Below are 14456 nucleotides of genomic sequence, written 5' to 3'. Positions count from 1 at the left end.
TTTTGAAGCAGATCCCAAGAGCAACTTGAGTCCTGAGTGCAACTAAATTATTGGAGGAAGCCAAATAAACTCCATGATTTCTATTCAGCTGCTGCTGTTTGTCCCCAATGGCTGAGAGAGACAACAGTGAGGCTGTAGTCTCCAGGAAATATAACAGCAGCATTCCCCGTTCAGACCTGTGTGAAAGAGTGAAACCATAACCCAGAAGATGCTTGCTGTGGTCTTTCCGTCATTCAGCCGCTGGCTCCCTCCCTCCCTCCCTCCCTCCCTCCCTCCCTCCCTCCCTCCCTCCCTCATGCCACATACACCTTTACCAAGCATCTGACATATGCTCTCACCTCGGCAGATAGAGGCAATTAACCAAACAAACAGTGCTCGTCCTCACAGATTTTAGAACACTAGAAATGACAGAGAAGGTGACAACTGCATTAATTGGTCACTTCTGTATAACTGGGGACAAGTAGTGTTAGTACATACCAGAACATCACTCGCCCAATGGCATCAGTGGAAGGAAAGTCCAGAAGCTCTTATGAGTGGAAGAAATCCAACATAGAGGTAGAGAGGTGATGTGCACTTTCAAGGTAAGCAGAGATTCCCCTAGGAGTGTGGCCTCAGTCATGAGCTCATATGGTTGGCGCATGCTCCAGTCCATCTCCTACCCTGTCTCTTTTAAGATCATGAAGTGCATCTGACAGCCACATAAGGGAGGTGTCACTAAAACTAGAAAGGTAGACTCACCTGAGATCTGGCAGGAAGGAAAGGAATTCCCACCCCCACCCCATCCCTTGATATCATTATTATAAAACTGAGTTAGCGTATGAGGGTGTTTGTGCCCCCCCCCCAATACCTAGAATAGGTGAGTAAGCTGTAGTGTTGGCTGCTTCAGGTTAGCAAGAGTAGCTCTGAGAAGTGCCTCTGCCTGTGACCTTTTAAAGGAAGGAAGAGAGTTGGCATAGAAAATGTGAGTTTCTGTAGCTTGGGAGCTTTCCAAACTGCCTGGAAGGCAGCAAATGTGGGGGACACTGTATGAATGAGTTCGAATTAGATAATATCATGTGTGTGGAGCTCTTGAGTGCTTCAGAGAAAATGCTGTCTAAATACACAGTGCTCACATCACAGATAATGATACAGTAGTCTATTTATAGTGCTCTGCTACCTACCTGCCGGCTGTTTCCCAGGGATGGTGGAAAGATGAATGGGCAAGATTGAGGGAAAGTGCTTTGAAATCCTTGATTAAGAGCCCTCCGAGCAGATGTACCTTTGAAAATGTATTATATTATTGTCACAATCATTGCGTTTTCTTTTATCACCTCAAAATGTCACCTCCTCCTGTCTCAGGTGAATGAGTCCATCGGTTTCATGCCTATAATGTCATCCGAGAAGGCAGCAGCCCCCAGATGTGTAGTATACACAAACATGCACCCCTCCCCCCAACCCACCCCCTGGGCTGCCTCCTGTCAGTTGAATCTGGCCTCTCCGTAAATCCAGGCTTTCCCCAAGCTCATTTTATTTCTTCCAATAGGAAATGAATATGTAAATGCCCTGCTTAAAGGGAGTATTGGTTGCAAACCTTCTGCACACAGTGGACAGATTGAGGCTGTGGAAATGGGAGGAAGGAACGGCCGGCCTCTAAAAGGGGAACAGACTCTCACAGTGCCTCACCCAGGATAGAGCCCAGGAGGATTCACAGAAGTGAGGCCAGGGAAGCAAAGGGATTTGAGAACCTGGAAATGGCACCACCAGATCAGAGTCTTGGGTGGATGGGGTCAACAAGCCCTGATCACTCTTGGGGAACTTTGCCTATCAGAGCCAGAGAGGGGTGGGGGGGGGCAGGAATACAAATTGATCTCTTGGACTCCCTTCCATTATGGAGATAAAGCAGGAGCCTTAAGCCTGTGGATCCCTAGTGGGGTGTGAATATGCAGTTGGGTCGCTTCTGCAATCAGCTGAGAAGAGAGAGCAGAGCTGGCTGGTAGGGAAGGTTATCCTGTGACACTGGAGCTATGGGTGAAGGAAAAGGTCTATCCCCTTTCGTTATAATAGGGGAGGCTGACAGACAGCTGTATGGCAGTGAGACAATCTGTGATTCTTCATCAGTCCATCCGTGGAGTTGAGAAAGTACCCTGCTTGGCCCTACTTATTAGACAATCAGGTATGTTATACCCTTTTATGAGTCCATACTGGGGACCAGCGAAAGAATTACATGAGTTATAGCTTAAACAGAACATCATCAAATGTAATGTCATTTCTGACTACTTATTCTTTGCTGGTCCCTCGCTATAAGCTTTCCTCACATTATCTCCTTTGGTCTTTTTGATGACCCTGTGAGTGGGCCTTACAAACTGTTCCCTCCCTCAGATGAGGAAAACGAGGCCTACAGAAAGCTTCACAAATTAGCCTAGAGGCTAACATTTGTAAGTACTGTATACAGATGGCTCTGACCGTGAAGCTGGAGTTCTTCACTACTGAATGATGGAGAGAATCTTTATTTCCATGGCATCAGGCACAAGACAGAGCAGTGGGGAAAGGCTGAGACATAGAGCCATCGCCAGTAAATAATTAAAGTGGCAACAGTGAAGGCTGTAGACAAGGCAACTCTTTTTAAACATGTTTTGAAGGTTGGGGAAAGAGGTCTAGACTGTTGGGGAAGAGATGGGGGAAGTATTAAAGCCATCTTTTCATAATGGTAGCTCTGTAACGGGGCTTCTCAATGGAGTAGTGTGTGCAGGGATGGAGTGAAAGAGGCAGCCAAGGGCTCTCTGCATCCTCATGGTAATCTTATGCTAAGTACTAAGTGTGGGCTCTGTGCTCTTACATCCTGGGCTCAGCTTCTGGCTCCACCACTTACGACTATTCACAAATCATCCATTCAATATATATCAACTGCCCATGGGCCAGAGTGTGTGCCAGTGCTGGTGAGTGAGGCAGGCAGGGTTTCTGCTTTTAATGGCACTTGTGTTCTGGTGAGGGAACCAGGTAAGAAGGCTAATAGGATGAAGGCGAGATAAGACGATGGTGCGGAAAGTTGCTGGAGGTTAGAGCTGAGAAGACAGAGAATTAACATATAAGCTGAGACATGGTCTTGAAAACCTAGTCATGAGACTCTCTGGGGAATGACAGTCCAGAGAAAGGAAACGGTTAGTACAAATGTCCTGAGGTAAGAATTGGGTTTATGCATTTGGGGTAAGAGACGGCAGGTAGGTATCCTAGGGCTGAGTGTGCAGAGGGAGACTGGCAGAACACATTTTGTGAAACAAGCCAGGTGAACTGTGCAGGCTCGCTCAGCAGCCATGCAGCACCTGGGCCTGTGTCCACAGTGCACATCCTCCAAGCTGGGGCAGAGCTGTGGTACCGGGCACTCTGGGAATGGAGCCCTGCATGCTGTGATTTCTCAAGCCTTCCAAATATTTGTGTTGTGTCAGTTTCTCAGCTAGATCATACAGTCTCTGTCTCGGTCTCTTTTTTTAAAAAAAGGATTTGTTTTTATTTGTGTGTGTGTGTGTGTGTGTGTGTGTGTGTGTGTGTGAGAGAGAGAGAGAGAATATGCTACAGGTCTGCAGCTAACCTCAGAGGCCTGAAGCAGGTATCAGATGGATGACTCGAGCTGAGGTACAGACAGCTGTGCCTGCTATGGGAGCCGAGACTAGAACTCGCACATCTGGAGGAGCAGCACACAGCACACTTAATGCCTGCCATTTCTTCACCCTCATTCACGTTCAATCGAATCCTAAGTGCAGCAGGATCTGTTTCCTGGAACCTAAGTAAAAAAAAAAAGTGGCACATGAGGACTTTCCTCTCTCTTAGGTTTAAATTAAGGACTCTTTATTCTTAGGGTCAACCTTGATACAGACACCATCATCACTTTGCGCTCTCTAGTACGGCAGTCCTCAGATCTCTCAAAACTCATTCTGAACAATGATTCTAGGTTCCAAAGGAGGTCTTATTTTTGGAGCTGCCTTTAAATCTTTGGTCAGCAGTTCAACAACACACAGATACTAAAGATTTTCCCTTAAAAGCCACAGAAAGCCCCTGGCTGACGAGAGGATGTACTGTAACCGAGCTTGAAGCATGGGAGCCAAAAGTGAGTTTGACTGCTGTGAGAGTCCGGGCCTGAGGTGACAGAGATTTGAGGGGGATGATGTTACCAAGAGGAGGTGCCAGCAGAAGGGACCATGCTGAGGAATGCAACTCCCACCGCCTGAGGAGGGCAGGAAGGCAGGTGCTAGGGCGACAGAGAACTAGCATCCATCTGTCTAGAGCACAATTCAAAGGCCATATCCTCACCATCCTCTCTATCCATCCCAACCCCTAGCTGTCCTCTCTCTATTGAGCACAACAGGGAGCACACTGGAGACTGGGCCTACAGAATGCTTTGGTCAATGCATGGGAGCTGGGCCCTTGCAGAGGGAAGGGAGAAAAGATGAAGAGCCAGTGGAGATGGGAGCTCTGGTGGATAGGCAGGCAATCAGACTGGGAAGACAGTCCCAGAGGGTGAGCAAGAAGCCTTGTATAAAACATACAGAGAGAGAGAGAGAGAGAGAGAGAGAGAGAGAGAGAGAGAGAGAGAGAAAGACAGGCAGACAGAGAAACATGCTCAACACAAACACAACATGCACACACACACATGCATATACATGCACACACATGAATATGCATGTACAGACACACATGCACACAGAGAGACATGCTCATGTACAAACACCAGCATAGGCATACACACATATAGGTATAAGCACACATATACACATGCATAAACACATGCATATGCACAAAGACAAGCACACATATATGTACATACCCATGCACAAGCACACATGCATATATGCTTGTACACAGACAAGCACAAACATATGCACACACATATATGTACATACCCTCAAACAAGCACACATGCATGTATACACACAGACAAACACTCACATATATACACATACACACATGTATGTACATATCCTCATACAAGTACGTGCTCTCTCTCTCTCTACCTCTCTCTCTCCCTTATGTTTAAACAAGATCTACAATTACAAAACAACAACAACAACAACAAGGATTATAGAGTTTTGCTCCCATTGCTTCCCATAATCATCCCAAAAGAGGATTGGCCTCTTGCTGTTCTTGGACAAGTGTAATAAGAACAGGTGGCTCAGGAGGAAAGGAAGGAGCAGAAACTTGTGTGCTTTCCTAATCTACCATTCTTCCTGTCATGCCACAGGCACCACGTAGCACAAGAATGCATCACCGAGCTAAGAGGAGGGCTAGGATGCTGAGGAGAGGCATGAAGTGCAGCCTGGGGACCTGTCAGTGTCTGAAATTTGACATTTCACTCATGATGGATTTTCCCGCATTAACTCTGATATATTTAAATACTGCATTAAGATGTCATTTAACTAGAGTAGTGAGCTTTCTGGTGGTCTTTTAGATTGTGCACCCAAGCCTAGCTCTCCCAGCATTATGTCAATGTGTCTCTGGCCCCCTACGTTCATGAAAGCATGTTATGAGGTTCGATTCTTCAAGAACTTTGTCTATTATGCTCGCCCCAAGAGCAGTGGGCTGTGCAGTTATGCAGTACTGCAACTCTTTGTCAGTCTGCTCTGTGTCTGGTTCAGTCAAGAAGACAGCTATAGAATTGGCCCCTTCCCCAGGTAGTTAAGTCTCTAGCTGAAGGAGTCTCTCTGTCCAACCCAGACACAGCCATCTTCCCTGCATATGCTATTCAATGGGCATCTCTGAAAATTACTCACTGAAAGTGCAAGGTTCGTAGATGTTCAAGTGGGCAAAGGGCTTTGACTGGGCTTGACATGGGTCCTATGGAGCCGCAGCTCTCTTCCTCATTATTAGAAGGTTTTTCCTGAGTCTGAAGTTTTATATCTCTAAAATAAAAAATGATTCCCTCCTTGGATAAAAAAAAATCATCATTTAAAATGAGATCCCCATCAGAGAAAGAAAGCCAGAAAGAGAGACCCAACATCTCTAAAGCCATGAATCAGATAACCAGTCATTTTCTGTCTACAGCGCCGGGAGCAGACACACTGTTAAATAAATTATTTTATAGATTATTCCCCTTGCCTTCCCAAGAAGGAGATTTATCAATTTCAGGGCATAGCAACCATCCATTCCCAGACCACTGCTGCTTTTTTTCACTTCCCTTCTTGACTTAGAAGAAGGAGGGAATTGGAGCTGTGAATCTTCCTGTCTCCCCCAGCCCCTCTCCCTTGGGCTGATTCAGGGCAAATGTGGGGTTCCAACGGGCCTGTAAATACAGAGCTGACACTTGGTTATGCTCGTTGCTATAGAGACTGAGAATTGGGTTCTACTTTGAGAGTAACTGGACATGACCATTGCAAAGATCTTTCTAGAAGGGCCAATCCCCTCGAGGGGCAACTGGCGATGTATCATTCACTTGTTCAACTATCAAATGCTGCATCAGCCCCTTTAATCTAAAGGAACTCACAGTCAAATAGGAATGACACCCAGAGACTCATTCATATTTGGTGTCCTCAATGTAAAGCAATGTTCTAAGAGGCCAGCCAGGCTGGGTAAATGTTTTCCGAATCCCTCTGGGATTATTGGTAGGAGATCTCCCAGGAGACTCTTCTCCAAGAGGCACAGGCAGATCCCAGGCTGGAAACACCACTCTGGCACCTTTTAGCAGAAGGCTTATAAGAAAGGCAGGTGCTGGCCCCATGGCCTCTGACGGCATCTTTGGCTCTCCAGGCAGTGGATCGGGATAGTCTGTCTCCATGTCCATTCAGAAGCAGCCACTGAGCTGGAAGTAAAAAGTGGTAATACAGAATGAGTCACTCTGATTTCCTCACCTGAGTTAATGGTCCCCATGTTGATTGTGGGCACTGTTTTCCCCAGAATGGATGAATGGAGTAGGTTAAGCCAGTTGAGGGGGTAGGATGGGTGGTATTGGCCTCTCAGACTTTGTGTCCCTCAGAGGTTTTGAGTATCCAACCACAGTGACCTTCAGAGGTTTTGTCTTGGTTTTTTTGTTTTCTTTTGTTTTGTTTTGTCCTTTGTTACATGTCTTTATAGCAGAATGATGTGAGCCCCCAGGTGGTTTAGCAACCAGTGTACTGGTTGCTAAAGACTCTACAAGGTCTTTCTGAGGGTCTCTTGTGGCTGGGCATGTGCCAGGGACATACTTCAAATAAGATAGGCTCAGTCCCTTCTCTCACAGAGTTTATACTCAGGTGGGGACGGACAGACTGGAAACAGTAAGCAACAAGATAACTTCAAGCCATGAACAAATGGAGCGGTGAGATGGAACAGACTGCAATCCATGGTGGGAGGAGGCTTCTAGGGGCTACGGTGGCTATGGAAGGCTTCTCCAGGGAGGTAAGGTGGGCAAGAAAACCCAACATATGAGAATAAGTCCAGATCTAGGTCAAGAGCATCCCAGACAAGGAACATGAGGGAGCTTACCCTGAGTGAGAAACAACCCAGTCTGAAAGTGGAAAGAGTATGGTGTTCAGGAGCAGTGAAAGGGGGCCTTATGATGAGCAAGGTCTGAAGCTCGGCCCCGCTGGATCGGATGGAGAAGTTCCTCTGGGACACTGGATTTTGCTTGTTACAACTGCAGAGGCCATGACAGGATCTGGACTTCACTTGAGTTAGGGGTCTCACTGGGCAATCAAGGTTAAGCTGGAATTCTGTAGGCCAGTCTGGTCTCAACCCTACCAACTTACAATCCTTCAGTCTCTGGAGTGTTTGGATTGCAAGTCTGTGCCACCACCTCTGGCTACACTGCCTTTTTAATCTCCCACTCTGGTTGTAACAGGAGAAAGAGAGAGAGAGAGAGAGACAGAGAGAGAGAGAGAGAGAGAGAGAGAGAGAGAGAGAGAGAGAGAGAGAGAGACTGAAGTAGGGCCAAGGACAGGAAAGTCTCTTTGGAGGCTGCAGCTGTCCAAGAGAGAAGCCCTGGTGTCCTGATCTTGGTTGCAGAGTGAAGGCTGATGGTCAAGGTATTTGGAGCCAGAGTCGGGTGGAGAGGATGAAGGAAGGAAGGAAGGAAGGAAGGAAAGCATCAGTGCAGGAGAGCGATGGTTCCGGGTTCAGAGTCTGAGCCAACTGGTAGATGATTATGCTACAGCTGAAACTCAGGGAACAAGTTTGGAAAGAACTCGAGGCCCAGCTGATGACTCCGAGCTAATGTCCTTGTGGTCTCACTTGTGTGAGGGACAGAAATGAAAACTGTGTCAGTTTTAGGAAGCTGTAAGGGTTTCTCCAGCCTCCAGGCAAGGTAATGCATTCAGTGGACACAGATGTCTTTCCCACCAATGAGCTCAGAGGGGGAACACTGCCTCCTTCCCTCACCCTACCCTCCAGCTGGCGCTTCCAGCCAGCTAGCCTCATCTCCTCCTGCTGTGACTCAACACCTGCCTTCCTTTCTCCTGTCTTCTACTACGATGTCCACAGTGTCTCTTTTCCTGTTTATCTGCTGACTAGAAATCAAAATGACTTGATCCACATGGTATAACAGTCCAGAGCTTCTCATGGATAACGGCAGAGACCAGATTTTGAGAGACTGTGAGACTCTCTATACCCCTCCTAGCACGCCAAGCCCCAGTAATAACCCATTTGGGGATCTATTATTCTGGTTTTTCCAGCCCTTTCTTGACCTGACTTCTATTTGCAGAAAGCACTATTTGTTGATTTCCCCTTATTTGCTGGCTTAATGACTGGAGATAAAAAAGATGCCTTTACATGTGACTCTCAAACTGGGATTGGTGCTATACTTAATAATAATAATTCCATTTTTTAAAGCCCTCAGTAGAGAACACACCTCCCTCCGTGTGCTTCCACATTATTTGGGAGACACTACAAAGTAGATACTATTGTGCCATTTTGCACTTGAGACTTTACACTTGAAAGATGTTAGAGCTTGAGCTTTATCAGGTTGCCCAAGGCTACCCAGAGGGAAAGAATAGAGGAGAGATTTTTTTTTAACCCAGGCTATCAGTCCCTAGAAGAAGGAAAGCCATAGTGCTGTGACTTTCACGGGCTGCAGAGACATTGTTTCCCATGACAGCTACCCAGGCTTTAATGAACTGAAGCGGGTATAAAGGCCATCAAAGTTAAAAGTGTCATTTCATAAGCAATTAGTGGCATGGTCCAGGGCAGGATTAACAGCTGTTATGCTCACTTCAGGAGGGATGGACCCAGTAAGTGAGGTTAGTAGAAGAACCAGAGACACATGGGCAGACTGGAAAGGCTGAGTTGGGGAGGCTTCAGGGAACAAAGAGCCTGTGCCAAGTTAGACTATAAAGATGGCCATGCCTCATTTAAAAGGAATAAAGAGTAGATCAGAGGGCCACTGTCTCCTCTGTGAACACCAAGGCTGGGAGGGCGCGTGGATGGGAGCAGACCAGGGTCCTGCAGAGCTCTGCATTCCTATGCTGCAGAGAGAGGCTGTTCCACAACACAATGGCATTCACCAGGGAAGACAAAATGTGCAGAGAGGGTTTCTGGTCCTGCAATGTCCCATCAGAAGGGACAGCTTCGAGGCACGGGCTTACCTCTCTTTTTAAAGCAACTGAAGAAAGGAGAAGCAGCAGGGCGGGTGGGTAGGTGACACAAAAACAGTCACCTACACATTTGTTCTACAGAATAACACTTTCTCATACACAAAGCAATGTGGGAAACAGCTTGAAATTGGCCAAAGGATTGATGTAGAACTTGAACGCTGATCCCGACTCAAACGGCCCCAGAGTTCTGAACCCTCCTCTCACGTTCACACACTGCAGCATCTTGTCTGTAGACAGCATCTCCTCCATCACCACAAATTAGACTATGTGTGACGCAAACAGAGCAGTTCTCGTGGCTCCCTGTGATCCCTACCACCACACAAAAGGGCAAGAGTCTACTATTCTGGGCACGATTCCCACAGGCCTATTTGTCCCTTCCTTTCTGTTCTTTTTATAAAATAAGCACTTTCAGTCATCATCTGCTGGTTCTAGAAGTTAAAAAAAAAAAGTTCTTCCTTGTTCCAAAAGCAAAGAGATGGAGAATAAGCCTTATGAGAAGACCTACCGGGGCAATCTTCTTATGTGCATAGTAGCCTTGCATCAGTCTCCAGAAGGATCACAGGGAACTGTGGGGAATTATGGGGAGCAGGGAGAGAAGCAGATGAGACGGGGCAGTGAGAGCTGGATGCTGGTAAGATATTTCTGAAAATGTCACAGTGAAACTCACTAATAGTTACAATGTATAGACATTAATGGCTTTAAGTTTTAAGTGTGGGAACCAGACAGTCTCTATTGCCTATGAAACTATTGTCTGAAAATACTAAAAGGGAAACTCCAGAAGTAATAAATTATAAACAGCTTTTATTATAGTGAGTGTGAGTGGTTTTTGTTTAGTTTAGTCTTTTGAGATAGGGTATTGGTTTTGTAGTCCAGGCTGTCCTCAAACTTACTGTGTGGTCCATGCTAGCCCTAAACTCACACCAACCTTCTTCCTTAGGCTCCAGAGTACTTGGGTTACAAGTGTGTGTACCCCCATGCCAAACTGGCACTGTTATAATTCTTCTATTTTATAACTAGTTGTTATCTTGTATTGTGTCTCATGTCTAAACTAAACTTTATCATATGTATGCACAGACAGCATTATAAGGTTTGGTACTATCTGTGATGTCATATGTTCACTGGGGTCTTGAAAATTATCCCTAATGGATAAAGGAGGTGCTATATAACCCTTGATACTATCGAAACATTGTTTGTCTTGTTTGTATATTTGTCCAAGATCACAGAGCATCTCTGGGATTAAAACTCGGAACCTTTGTCTATAAAGCCTGAGCTACCTCTAGTCTTCAAGTATAGTTATAACACGCAGCCCCATGAAATTCAAAAGGACTCACTGAAGCTGGAGGAGGGCCAGGGCAGCCACCTTCCTCCATGCACTTGTGGAACTAGGGCCAATTTGAACCCTTCTCGGTCTCTTTCTCTTTTCTTCCCTGTTTCTTCTCCAGCTGCCTTGCCCTTGCTTATGAAACTTTATTTTTCCATCCACAGCAAAACAATTCACATCAAGGTAATTGATGATAAGGCGTATGAGAAAAACAAGAATTACGTCATTGAGATGATGGGCCCCCGCATGGTGGATATGAGTGTTCAGAAAGGTGTAGTACCCTGTCCTCCACACTAACAGTAACAATCTTCTTCCTGTCTTCCTCTCGCCTATGTTTCCTCCTCCTTCTCCTGACTTCTACATTCCTGTTTCTTCCTCTCTTGTTCTTTTCACTTCTCCTCTCTCTGTCCTAACACCTGCCAACCTGTCACATGGTATCCATAGAGAGGTCCTCAAGACCCAACGGCCATTATTCTGGGGTGGCAAAATGAATATGGGTGGGAGAGAGAGAGAGAGAGAGAGAGAGAGAGAGAGAGAGAGAGAGAGAACTCTGAGAGTTTGATAAGTAAAGTTCTCCATGATGTAGTTTGGAGGCAAGGTTTGTTTACAGATAGGAGGAATCACAGGGAACAAACTCTCAGCACATTTTCCAAAGTACAGTTATCCACAAGGCTGAGTTTCTGTCCCAGGAGGTTGAGAAGCAATATATTTGGTCATAACTCATCTCACTCCCACAAGGAACCCATAGGAGCCATCTTATCTGCCACATCTCTACAATCAAAGGTTATTTCTCTCCTTGACATTGACTGATCTTAAAGTAAAGGTCTCCATCAAAGACCTCCTTGCCTTACTCCAATCCCCCTGTTAAGGGAAGCTAGATGTGAAGGCAGATGGAGCAGCAGAGAGAGAATTCTGACCTCAGGGCAAGCTTTCTCCGCAAGCCCAGGAGATGTCTCAGAATGGACAGAGCTGTGCTTTCCATTTGAATGGCCTAGTATGCCTCTGATCTCCAACAAGATATCAGACCACCCATTCTAGAATAAGTTGTGCTCTAGAGGAAGAGCTGCTGGATTAGGGGTCAGTATTCCTTGACCAAACCATCATCATATCTCTCTAAGGCAGGCCCACTCTGATCTCATGCAACAGTCCCCTTTGGTAGCAAAACACATTCATGTCTTATACACAGAGAAATTTCTGACCTCCAAATGCCCATTCAGCGAGGATGTTTGTCTTTTGTCCACCCAATAAGGTATGAAAAAGAATCCTAAGTAAAACACACACACACACATGCACACTCATACACACTCACACAACATACCACACGCAAACACAAATACACATATATGCACATGCACACATAAATACATATACACACAATATATGCACACATACACACACTCACACATATACATACACATATTTACACATACTCACATATACACATGCTTACACTCACATACATACACACACATATACATACTCACAGATATGTGTACACACACACACACTAGCTCAACACTGCTTGTGCTTTATTACTAGCAAAGCGAAGTAAAGTATGTCTTCAGATCTTCAGAATGTCAAAGGAACATCAGAGGATGTGAGGCCTGTTTTTATTTTTTATTTTTCAAGACAGGATTTCTCTGTGTAGTCCTGGCTATTCTGGAACTCACTTTGTAGACCAGGTTGCCCTTGAACTTAGAGATTTCCCTGCCCCTGCCTCTGCCTTCCTTGTGCTAGAATCAAGGTGTGTACCATCACACCAAGCTGATCTGAGGACATTTAAACTATCACCTATTCTCTTTTCCCTTTGTGGGAATTTGGGTCCCAGGGTCTTCCCTGCCACAAATAAATCTCAGAGAAAAACAGTTCCAGCTAGTTCTCTAACAGGAGCTGCTAACCATCACTGGCCAAGAGAAGCCAAGCATGAAAATCCAAGTCTTCCCTGAAACCTCTCCATCTGACTGTGTGACTGAGTAAGGCTCAAATGCGTCTTTGGAGGGGAGTGTCTCTCAAAGATAGGCTTGCTTTTATTTGTAACAGACACTCCACTGTGACCCAGAAAGGGACAAAAATCTCTATAACCTTGTGTTCTGAACCCAGACTAATCAGCATTTAGAAGATCAGCCTTGGGATATAGCATCCCTTTATGACAAGGATAGTACAGGAATCCTGTACCATGTAGAAGCTAACACTTATTTTGGTCCCCACTCCTGAACCTCCTTATGAAATAAAGAATGAGAAAGTCAATAGGCCCCTTTCTCCCTACCTCCTTTCTCCTCTCTAGTCTCTCTCTCTCTTCATAGGTACTGCCCTTTTAAATTTTTCTTAATGAGGTAAAAGAAGGGACTGAAGACCTAGGTTCTGCAGATTATCTGTTCATTGTGGACAGGTTTTGGATCATTCTCAGTGGCCAGGCCATTTACTCGATGCCTACAGAAATGCTATTGTTACCATGTGACAACAGAATGTGCTGCCCAACTGACTTCCTACTAACCATTAACAGGATCTAAAATGACTCCTCCCCACCATGAGCCCAATCTTCCCTCCCATTCCCCTCCTGCCTCTTGGCTCCCACTTGTCCTCGTCCTCCTGGTTCCCTTTCCTTCTCACTTATAAGAACAACTATGACTGAGGAACAAGAGAAGCTAAGAGCATTTTTTATATATAAGACAGAACAATCCACCATAGTCCTATCTAAGGCCACCATGGCAGGGCAGGGCTTCATATGCCAAAAGTGACGGGAATGATTGCTAAAGGTTGTACTCAGGCAAACAAACAACCTGCCCACCTAGTCGACACTCTCTCTCTTGTTGTCCCTACAGGAAAACCATAAGGGTTAAAATAGTAGATGAGGAGGAGTACGAGAGGCAAGAGAATTTCTTCATTGCCCTTGGTGAACCGAAATGGATGGAACGTGGAATATCAGGTGTGAGATTCTTTTTAAATCAAAGCAACAGCCAAGAAAGGGAAAAGGGAAAAAGAACGCAAGAAAATTTAAACAAACAAGAAAACAATTTTTAAAAAGGAAGAAAAAGTGATCTATTTTTGCCCTCACCTTTTGTTCTCATCTCCATCTCCTGTTGACAGAAATTGTTCTTTTCCCTCCTTTATTCTTGCTCTCACCCTGTTTCAGTGTCATCTCTGCCTTCTTAGCCATAGTTTATTTTCATATTCCTCCTCTCCCACCTTCTGGGCAGTACTGCAGCCTCAACTCCTTGTTGCCCTAATGAGTTATTTCTGTATTATCCAAGTATCCAATTGTTACTGTCCCCTACACTTTAAATACCCTCTCTCTCCATGCTATAGCCTGTCAATGTGAAAACTCCTTGGTGGGTGGGGAGGAGAAGAAAAAGAAAGGAATGTGATGTGTTGCATGTTTGTGCCCCTTTTCTGCCACCCCTCACTCTAGCTTGGATTGACAGTGGGCGAGGGGTCTTGAAGGAAGGGTGGGACCCATGTTGCCATAATGCTTTGACCATTTTCTGCTGCATTCCTCAATGTCTATTGAATGCTTGGCAAGCTATTCACTTGCAGAATGGCCCACAGGCCTCTCTGCTCTTCTCAGAGGTAAGTGCACTATCTGGCTATTTCCCAGTTGGGTAGAC

At 45.6% G+C, this 14456-nt stretch overlaps 1 protein-coding gene across 8 annotated transcripts in view; it reads left to right on the top strand.

Annotated features, from left to right (window-relative positions):
* The window catches only part of Slc8a3 (solute carrier family 8 (sodium/calcium exchanger), member 3), a 135818-nt gene that overhangs the window by 105890 nt on the left and 15472 nt on the right, over positions 1–14456 (top strand). For 4 of the 8 annotated variants that reach the window (NM_001167920.1, XM_006515412.4, XM_030246528.1 and 1 more), the window contains one exon: positions 13674–13777. In NM_001167920.1, coding sequence (NP_001161392.1) covers positions 13674–13777 — 104 coding nt within the window. Of the gene's footprint in view, positions 1–3474; positions 11123–13673; positions 13778–14456 lie in introns of those variants that run through there. The other 4 variants (XM_030246527.1, XM_006515414.3, NM_080440.3 and 1 more) reach the window with 4 other exon arrangements.

This window comes from Mus musculus, chromosome 12, assembly GCF_000001635.26.
Source record: "Mus musculus strain C57BL/6J chromosome 12, GRCm38.p6 C57BL/6J".
Classification (NCBI taxonomy): domain Eukaryota; kingdom Metazoa; phylum Chordata; class Mammalia; order Rodentia; family Muridae; genus Mus; species Mus musculus.
The sequence above is the reverse complement of the archived record's forward strand: the minus strand, read 5'-3'. Positions and strand labels throughout refer to the sequence as shown.